Raw genomic sequence first — 9,278 nt, forward strand, 5'->3', positions numbered from 1 at the left:
CGGAGCGTGCTGCTGCTGCCGCCTCCCACCCAGAGCCCGCGGGAAGCCGCCGGAGCCCGGTCCAGCTCCTTTGTCCGCAGCACGCAGAGGTCAGCGAGGGACCCCCACATTTCGGGCAGCCCCAGGACCGACCGCAGGGTGACGGCACTCCCACTTCCAGCTTGTCACAGCTCGCAGAGCGGCGGCCTCCTCTCGGGGCACACGGTTCTGGTGGCTCTGCAACAGCAGAGCCGGGTAGAGAGCTGCCCTACCCCCGCCGAGCGCCTGCCCCGCAGGAGGGCTGCACCTCCGCCCAACCAAGGGCCCAGCTGGGGCTCGGGAGAGCACTGCATCCTCCCCCGGGCAGGGGGGAACGGGCACCCCCAGACACTACAGCGAACACCGCCACACGCAGGGCAGCCTGCTGCTCCTGCAGGGCACCCCCCGAGCGTGGCAGCCAAGCACAGCAGGCAGGAGCCTTACCTGGTCTCTGCAGAAGAATGGGCCAGGCTGGGCACTGCAGACTTGGCACATGGAGTCCTCCAGGTACGGGTCAATCTGAACCTGCAGTAGAGCCAGGCAGTAGGCACAGAGTGGTGCTGGGGGCAACTGCCCACTCCCTGGGCAGCCCCAGCAGCACAGATCCACCACCCTGGGTACCCCAAATCTGTTGGCAGCTCCCCTCACAGCTGGCGGAGCAGCACTTGACCACCTCCCTCTGCCTCCACAGGGACACAGGGCAGGCCGTGCAGGTCACGGTAGTCCCAGCAATACCACCCAGTAGGTACAGATTCAGCTCCACTCACCTTTTTAGTAAACTTGGTAGTTTTGATTTCCACAAACGCAGCGGTCACTGCCTTCAGATAGCTGCGCTGGTTGTTAAAGGTGACACGGCCAGACCCTGGAACAAGCCAGAGCATGAGTGCACCTGCAGCAGGAACCGATGGAGGCCAAGGGAGCTGCTGCAAGCACCAGCCCTTCCCTGGTGCTATTCAGTCACTGCCAAGGAAGCAGTTTTTGCAGGGAGACCATATCCAAGGCCTGACAGCTCTGCCTGCCTCCTTCCCCAGACAGCAACAAAAGCACAGCAGGCAGCTGAGAGCAGAACAGCTCTGCCATGGACACCTCCAGGCTGGTTAAGAGGGGAGCTTGAGGGCGACAGCACTCCCAGGAGGACCGGCAGCAGCTGGGCAGACAGAGGGAGGCTGCCAGGGCACTGCTGAGGGCAGCACAGCAGTGGGCTCCACGCCTGCACCTGAAATAAGCTAGCGCCGAGACAGCTCAGCAGCTTTTAAGCCTCCCACTCATCCAGGAGCCTTGCATTTTGCAGCTTCATCGCCAGTCAGCAGCATTCCTGCACCACTCGTTTCCAGCCAAGTTTTATTAAGCTCCAGAAAAACATCTGTGCTTATCTATAGGTTTCTTTTCTCAGTGTAAGGGGAGCTTTGGCTGCTACAAGACTGTCCAGCACCCTAGCAGAACACTAAAGCTCAGCTCACCACTGGCATCCGCAGTGTAAAGCACTACACATAACCCCCCCACTCATCTCCTGGGGCATCACACAGAACACGGGCTGGAGTGCCTGGGTCTCATCTGGGGTTACACTGCATACAGGGATTGTAGCTGCACTCAGGGGATCTTCCTCCTCCTCAGAGGGTCAGTTCCATCTCCTAGTGGGAGCCCCTGAAGCCATCTGGGCAGCAGCTTTCTCTGTTGACCCCTACCAGCTGGTCTCAAAAGGCAGCTCCTCACAACTAGTCAGACACTGATTCCTCAGTCCATGCCTCCAGCAGGATCATCCTTGACCCGAGATGATTCAGCACAAGGCAGCTTACACACAATGGTCTTCCCTTGAGAAACATTCTGCTAAGCAAGCCTGAGGCAGCATCTCAGCACAGGAGATGCTTCCACCAACTCAAACAATATTAGGGTACAGTTTAGTGACTGAAATTGAGTTTATATTGCTGCAACTTTAAGACAACTTCAACGGTGGAAGTGCCAGTGCTCTTGGAAGTCGGAGATCTTAACTACTGAGGGAGCAATCCGGGCTGTGCATGAGGCCACAGGAGGTGTTAAGGTCATGCTCTAGGACCACACAGTACCAGCACACCAAACTTCCCCAGGCAAGACTTCATCCATAGTCACACTAAGGATTTGCTTGGACTCTTGTACTTCCATTACCAACCCCTTGGGACTGTTCCCCCAAGGCCATCTCAGTGGTAAAGCACTGCAGTACCACAGGCATATCCCAAGCCTGGGCCAGAAAAAGCCTAAAACCTGTCTTGGACAATGACGAGCAGACAACAGCTCTGCACTACCAAACTCTGACATTGTTCCTTCCTGGCAACATATAGGAGATTCACTGTCCCTTCTGAAGTACATGATTTGCTACAGCCTGAGTCTGGAATGCTGGTGCTCCTGCTCAAGCTGTAGGGTTTTCCTACATAGACCAATAACCTCAGTGCTGTTCCCCAGCCCATGACACCACCAAGGAGATACAGGGGACATGTCTCATGTCATGTAATGTCTCAGCACCCCATTCCCCTTTGGGAGGCCATCTCAGCAGGGCACAGGGCTGCTCCCTGGGTTACTGCAGGGGCTGCACTCACACCCTACCCCTCACACACCACAGCCCTGTCTGGGAGGTGGGACCTCAGAGGCTTCATCCTTTCCACCTGCAAGAGCACTGCCTGAGCAGAGGTCATGGTTCAGGGCAGCAGCTTCAACTGTGAGCAGCTGGCTTGAAGGTTGTGGTCTCAGCCCCAGGAGGGGAGTGCTGTCCAGGAGTCACAGAATCATCTCTGTTAGAAAAGCCCCTGAAGCTCCTCCAGTCCAAGCATGAACCTCACACTGACTATTCTCAATCCACTAGATCCCTCAGCACTGGGTCAGCCTGACTCTTCAATCCCTCCAGGGATGGGGACTCCCCTCCTGCCTTGGGCAGCCCATCCCAACGCCCAACAGCCCCTTCTGCAAAGAAATCCTTCCTCAGAGCCAGCCTGACCCTGCCCTGGCACAGCTTGAGGCCATTCCCTCTTGTCCTGTCACTTGTTCCTTGGTTACACACCTCCAGCACCTCTCTGACCCTAGGAAAGCTGATACCCTGAGCTATGGCCATGGCATCCCATGGTAGACCTACTCGGATGAGAAGCCTCTCCACTTGTGCTACCAGCTGCCTTGGAAGCCCAAAGTGACAGTGCCCTAAAGGCGAGCCAAACAGCACAGTAGGGACAGGATGCTGCCCACAAGTGCTAGTCAGCTGAACTGCCCACAGCCCTGTCCTGTTCCTGCTGCCCACCAGGAAGGGCCAGCAATCAGCAGGGCTGAACTTGCCCTGGCAGGCGGCAGAAGCCAGGGTAAGACCCACAACCATCTCTACTCTAGGGATGGAAGAGAATCTAAAGCAGCATCTAACAACCATTAACAGCACTGAGCAGGGGCAGGAAGCACTTTAGCAATGCCTAAGGAGATATTACAGACCTTGAGCTGCACCAGAATGATCTAAGACCTCCCAGTTCCCAGGCACATTGGCTCTGCCAGCCCTCTCCAAGGCCTGTCTTGCCTCCCCATGGCCAGGAGGTGAGGAGCATCACCCATGGGAGAGGCCGGGGGGACATCTGCTCCCAGAGCAGGTGGAGGCAGAGCCTAGCACCTTGGACAGTCTTCCCCATTGAGGGTTCAAGCAAATGGTAGTGCTGCAGCCTCCTCAGAGCGTGCTATGAGTGACTACTGAGCCCAACAGGATCATCACTTACCGATGGGATACTTGTGCTTGTCCGTGTCGATGCCAGCATAGATCACCCCTCCAAACAGGTCACACATGACAGCTGCCAGGGCCTCTGCATTCAGCATCCCATGCAGAGCCCCCACAAACACTGTCTTGCTGGGATCAAGCCGCTGCGAGGGACTGCGCACAAAGTTGCTGTCTGCCAGTACCCATGGGATCACCTGCACCTGAAACCACACACAAGTGGGTTGGGTGAGCCAAGGGTCTGCAAAGCCACAGGCCATGATGCTCTAAAGTATCCTTAGCTCACAGCAGAAGCCATCCCAGACCCTCAGACTTTACCCACAACCTGAAAATGTTGCTTTGCTACTGATGCTCAAGGGTCCACATGCAGGGCACTACAGCCCTGGAGTTCCAGCCTTGCTCCAGACACCCCACAAGGCACATTCAGGGGAACAGAGGCAACTGCCACACCACTCTGCTTCCAGCCAAACTGGAATCCAGAACACTGGTCCCTTGGAACTAGCAGCCAGGAAACAATCCATGCATGAGTGGATTTCACCTACTGCCTGCACCTGTGTTTACAGCCCCATCAGATGCCTTCCTGCAGAGGGCTGTTGTTGGAGGAGATCAATGAAACAACCCACCCACTGCCAATTTTGGCAGGAGCTTCCATCTGCTAGACAGCTAATATAGGGCTCCGAAGAGGACAAACTTCTGCCACAGCTAAATCACCAAGCCTGAAAGTGCTGCCAACAGCCAGACACCAGGATCACTGTCTAGAGTGCAATTAGTTTGCGCCTGTCTAGATAGGAGTTGAATCTCAGTTCTTTAACTCCACGAACTCACACAGTTGTACCTGATCTATAGCTAAGGTCCTCTTTTAAGGGAAGGCCAACCTGAGCCTCTGGCAGCTGCAGAACCTCCACCTCCAGAGCACAGGTCAGCCAGCCAAGGCTGCTGTTGGGGAGCAGCTGCAGTTACCAAAACATCTGCCTGCAGCAAGCATGAAAACCATTCATTCTGAAAGCAGATGAGGTCTAATAAAGCACCAAAGGGATCAAAGTCTGTCTCTGCAAGCAAAGGTGTACTGGAAGAAGCAGGAAACAGGAAAACCTCTGTTCCCATGCTCCTCTCCAGCTAACTAAAGCTGCTCAGCTTCATGACATCAGGGTCAGCCACAGATTCAGGAGCTCCAGGTAACAGTTTGACACAAGCTGTTGTGAAGGACACAGACACTGATTTGACACTTTCCTCCTTGCCTGCACCAGCCCTACTGCAGGAACATGAAGATGGCCACAAGTCAGTCTGTCTTCTGCTGCTGCTTTAGCCCTGCTTCCCTGGAGCACAGTAGTGCGCACCCCCTTGTCTCCAAGGGTCTCATAAGCAGCTGTCATCTGTAGGGCTACTCTCATGGGTCTGCTCACCTCTTTGCAGCGCATTCTGCGGCTGGACATCTTGAAGTAGTACTCACTAAGCCCATCAGGGCTCAGCAGGTCCTGGGAGCATGCCTGGAGCAGAGCACGCACAGATTTCTCTGACTCAAACACCAGGTAGACATAGCCTTTAGAGGGGAAGGGAAAGAAGCAGCTGTTAGAACCACAGTGGAGGAAAAACATAACATCCCAATTTGCAGACACCCTCAAAAATCATTCTCAGATGCCACCCAAAGTATCTGCTTTGCATCTCCCTTGCTGACCCCAACCCCTTGTAGGGGAGGGCAGTGATTTGCAGCACCTGCCCCAGCAGATTCTATACACAGGATCTGCCTGTGACAGAGTCTGGCCAAGCTGGGAAAGAGCCCAAACTCAGCACAGCACAAGGGGGCAGGTTGCCCATGTCCACACTGTCCCCTGTGCACACTGAGATGTGACAAGCAGGCACCACCAGCTTGGCCTGCAGGGAAAAAGACTCTGCTTCACATTAAGATGTTTTGGCCCAGAAATACAAGTTCAGGGCTTATAAAATCACTTCCATCAGTGCCAGCAGCCTACACCTTGCATTGCTGTGGTGACGGAACAAGGCCATTGGGCACCACTGAGCCTACAAACTAGCCACTCCTTACCCCATAGCTTGTTACTGCTTACACAATGCATCAGCTCAGCTACTTCAGACAGGATTATGCCCCAGGCACTGCTCAGCTCACCAGTCCCCGCAGCCTGCCAGCCTGCTGCGGATGCACATTTGGATTGACCACATGCACTTTACGCCAGGGGTGCACGTGCTTTGGGTGCTCACGCTGGCAGTGGGGACTGGCAGCTATTGCCTGAAGCGAGACAGCCCCACAGGGGGCTCCAGAAGCACCAGAGAGGGTTTCCCCTCAACCCATGCCTCTGCCCAGCCCTACTAGGGATGGGTGGGGATGCCAGGTCTGAGGTGACAGTGCTCTTCAACCCTGGTGCTGACCCAAGTGAGAGCAGGAGATTTACCCTAGGGTGCTCTGTACCATCCAGTCACCAGCATGCAGCTGTACCATCCCAGCATCCGTGCTGTAACATAGCATGGGAAAAAATGTAACCCTACCGTGTCGCTATTACCTTTAGGCATATTACCTTTGGGAGGGCAGCGTGGGTGTTTGCCATCCTTACCAGGCCACTCCACACTCAGTGAGCCAAAAACACGGAAGGTGTTGATCAGTCCAGCTACAGACAGAAGGAGAGAAGTCAGCATCCCCCCCAAAAACTCCATCTTACACCCTCCTGATGTCAAAACCCAAGGCCTCAGTGCAGGGGCAGGGACTGCTCACCTTCCGTAATGTCCCATGGGACTCCTCCCAGGAACACTTTGCAGGAGTAGACAGGGTTCTTGTAGTTTCGGGGAGGCAGCTGCCCGCTCCAGGTGCAGGTTGCTTCATTCACAGCTTGGACAAGAATAAGCAACACTCAGTACAGGACCATTTACTTCCCACTCCCACAGGTTTCCAAGTAAATCCCCATATTCCACATCTGCAGGTTCCCCAGAGCTGCAGCAACAGGCAGCTGCCTGTTTTTGTCAGCACGTAGACCCAGAGCCAGGCCTGCCCATGGAGGAAGGTCTGATGGGCTGCAAACTCCTGTCCAGACACAGTACCTGCAGAGGCCACTCTGTGTCCCCAAGAAGCCCAGGACCATCACCACACACTGAAGCCTGCTGAGACCCACCATCCAGCTTACCTGCTGCTTGCCTGTGAAGCCTGGCTTCTCTTTCGATACTGAAAGGGTCTTCTGGAGAGTCCAGGAGATCCCAGGAAGGCCATGCAGATGCTCCAGGCCATCTTTTTGATGCACTAGCTGGGGAGGAAGTTACTGCAGCCAGGGCAGCTTGATCTTGATCCAGTCGGGACCCCACTCCCATCTTTAGGGGGTCTCTTGACACCCCACTAAGGGGCAGGAAGGGCAGAGGGGGGGAGATGCGAAGGCTTGACTGCAAGAGAAAGTCCACATTAAAACCCAGCTTCTGAGTAAGAGCACATAATACTGGAGGTCATGTATCTCGTTGGGGCCCTGACCTTACAGCAGAAGCAGCTCAGTGATCTCCTGTTCTCCTGAGACCCTCTAAGTACTAGCAGAGGCAGGAAAGCAGCCACCTCACCTGTCCCAGGAGCCTAATGAGGTCACAGTTACCCTGGGAAAGGCCTGCCCCTGCAGCCTTTTTCCACTGAACCCATGCCAAATTGTCAGCAGCAGGGACTGCTAAACCGGAGGTACCTTGCAGACCACAAAGCCAACAGCTCCCCTGGCCTGCACAGCCTCAAGCACAGCTACCACCCCCAGGAGCACCAAACACCCCAGGAGGAGCCTCATGTTTTGCTCCAGGCAGCACCCATGAACTCTGCAGGCAGCCAGCTGGCTCTTGCCCTCTGCAGACCAGCTCCCAAGCCTGTCTGACCAGGGTGGGGGCTCAGCTGGCTGCGGACCCAACCACTCAAGTTTAACGTGCCTCTCCCAGGGTAGAGGGAGTAAAAGCAAGGATTAATAAAACAGCAGGGATGTGAGACACTGTGCAGCTCAGTGCTAGCCACTCTGCGGATCTAGCTGTGCACTGCTGCGGCACTGCCGCCCACGCCGAGGCTGTGCTGGGGAAGGCCTGACCTTCACAAACAAGGCCAGCACAAAGCTCTGCCACCCCCCACCGCCTGCCATCGTCAGAGCCCAGGGTGGCTGCAGCCACTTACAGCACCCTTGCTCAAGCTCCTGATTCTCCAGGGTGGATCATAGGAGAATCAACTCTCTAGCAAGCCAGCTGTGTCCTTCACACCACAGCAGAGCCAGGAGCAGGCCAGCCCTGGCTTTAGGCTCTGGTCCCAAGGCTGAGCCATGCAGGAGCACCTGCAGAGCTGGCTGGAGCCAGGCTGCCCTGCTGGCACCCAGAGCTGCTGCTCACACTGCAACGCAAACCCAGTAGCAGACTGGGTCAGCAAGAGACACTCGCCTCGCTCACTGGCTTCCAAATTTAGCTGCGCTTTAGGGAATGGGAGCAGGCTAGACCCAGTTTGGTCTAGAAGAAACAGCCCTGAGAGAGAAGTGCAGTCAGCAAACAGGGAGGGCAATGAAAGGCAGGGAGAGGAGCTCCTGAGAAGCACAGGTTGAGGCCTGGAGGCAACTGTGCTTATCAACCATGTCCCTGCTGGGATCAGGGCACAGACATGCTCCTGCCACACACCAGCTCAAGCACTCAGACACCTCTGGGAGTTACTTTAACCCATTAAGGCTCAAGGATAAAGCCAAAAGGACAAAACATTATTTAGAAGAAAAAAACATACAAGGATACTGCTAGTTTGTGCTGAAGGACAACTGTATGAGCAGCTCTTCTTCCAAACCTTGGGCTGCAGAAGAACCTCTGTCAGTAGGGGTATGACAGCTCCCTCCAGCACTCTTCCTGAGCAGGCAGGGCTGTGCCCTGCAGCCCCCCACACCACAGCTCAACCATGGTCCCCAGAAACACAGCAAGACACCAGGAACCACAGAGACGGCGCAAGACCCAAACTTACAATCAAGTCTGAGAGGTGGTCAGAGCCAGAGCTGAACCCACTGGTGTCCGAGTCCGAGGGGCTGCTGGAACGGGAGTCCAGGAGGGAGCGGGAGTCCAGGCGGGAGTTCCTCAGGGTCGGTGTGGAAAACTTTTCTGACAGGTCTGAACCAATGGGGTCTAGAGGTAGGAAACCCAGCGGGGGCTTCCCCAGGACATTTCCAAGAGGGTTACTCAGCATGCTGAGAACTGCAATAGAGAAAGAGCCTGTCAGTACTGCAGCATGACACACCTCCTTCCCTCCCAGCTCTCACAGCAAAGACCCAGGAGGGTACTGTTAGCCCACAAACGGCTTGTCTGGGAGGTGGCATGTCTGGCAGGTACCAACCCTCCGCACAGCTCCAGAAAGGCTGCATGCTCTTTGCCATCAGTTGCAGCTCAGTGCCACACAGCTGGAGCCAATGGCAGCAACCTAGTGTGGCCAACAAACACCAGGGTGGGTTCCTCTCCCAAGGCTGAGATCAGCCAGAAGAGCCCACTTCACCTGGGAGCAGAACTGGAGACCCCACATGCTGGTTACAGACCCTATACAGGTGTTCCAGACAGGCCCCCCCCCCCCCCCCCC

General features: G+C 55.6%; 1 protein-coding gene across 12 annotated transcripts in view; it reads right to left on the reverse strand.

Moving 5' to 3' along the window:
• The window catches only part of CPEB1 (cytoplasmic polyadenylation element binding protein 1), a 44,270-nt gene that overhangs the window by 1,751 nt on the left and 33,241 nt on the right, over positions 1 to 9,278 (reverse strand). For 10 of the 12 annotated variants that reach the window (XM_026856398.1, XM_026856397.1, XM_026856388.1 and 7 more), the window contains 8 exons: positions 8,676 to 8,902; positions 6,859 to 7,108; positions 6,453 to 6,566; positions 6,244 to 6,348; positions 5,134 to 5,270; positions 3,735 to 3,933; positions 786 to 880; positions 463 to 543 (listed from right to left, as the gene is read on the reverse strand). In XM_026856398.1, coding sequence (XP_026712199.1) covers positions 463 to 543; positions 786 to 880; positions 3,735 to 3,933; positions 5,134 to 5,270; positions 6,244 to 6,348; positions 6,453 to 6,566; positions 6,859 to 7,108; positions 8,676 to 8,902 — 1,208 coding nt within the window. The remainder of the gene's footprint in view (positions 1 to 462; positions 544 to 785; positions 881 to 3,734; positions 3,934 to 5,133; positions 5,271 to 6,243; positions 6,349 to 6,452; positions 6,567 to 6,858; positions 7,109 to 8,675; positions 8,903 to 9,278) is intronic. The other 2 variants (XM_026856399.1, XM_026856390.1) reach the window with 1 other exon arrangement.

Source organism: Athene cunicularia (genome assembly GCF_003259725.1).
Source record: "Athene cunicularia isolate RWA chromosome 10 unlocalized genomic scaffold, athCun1 chr10_part1, whole genome shotgun sequence".
Taxonomy (NCBI): domain Eukaryota; kingdom Metazoa; phylum Chordata; class Aves; order Strigiformes; family Strigidae; genus Athene; species Athene cunicularia.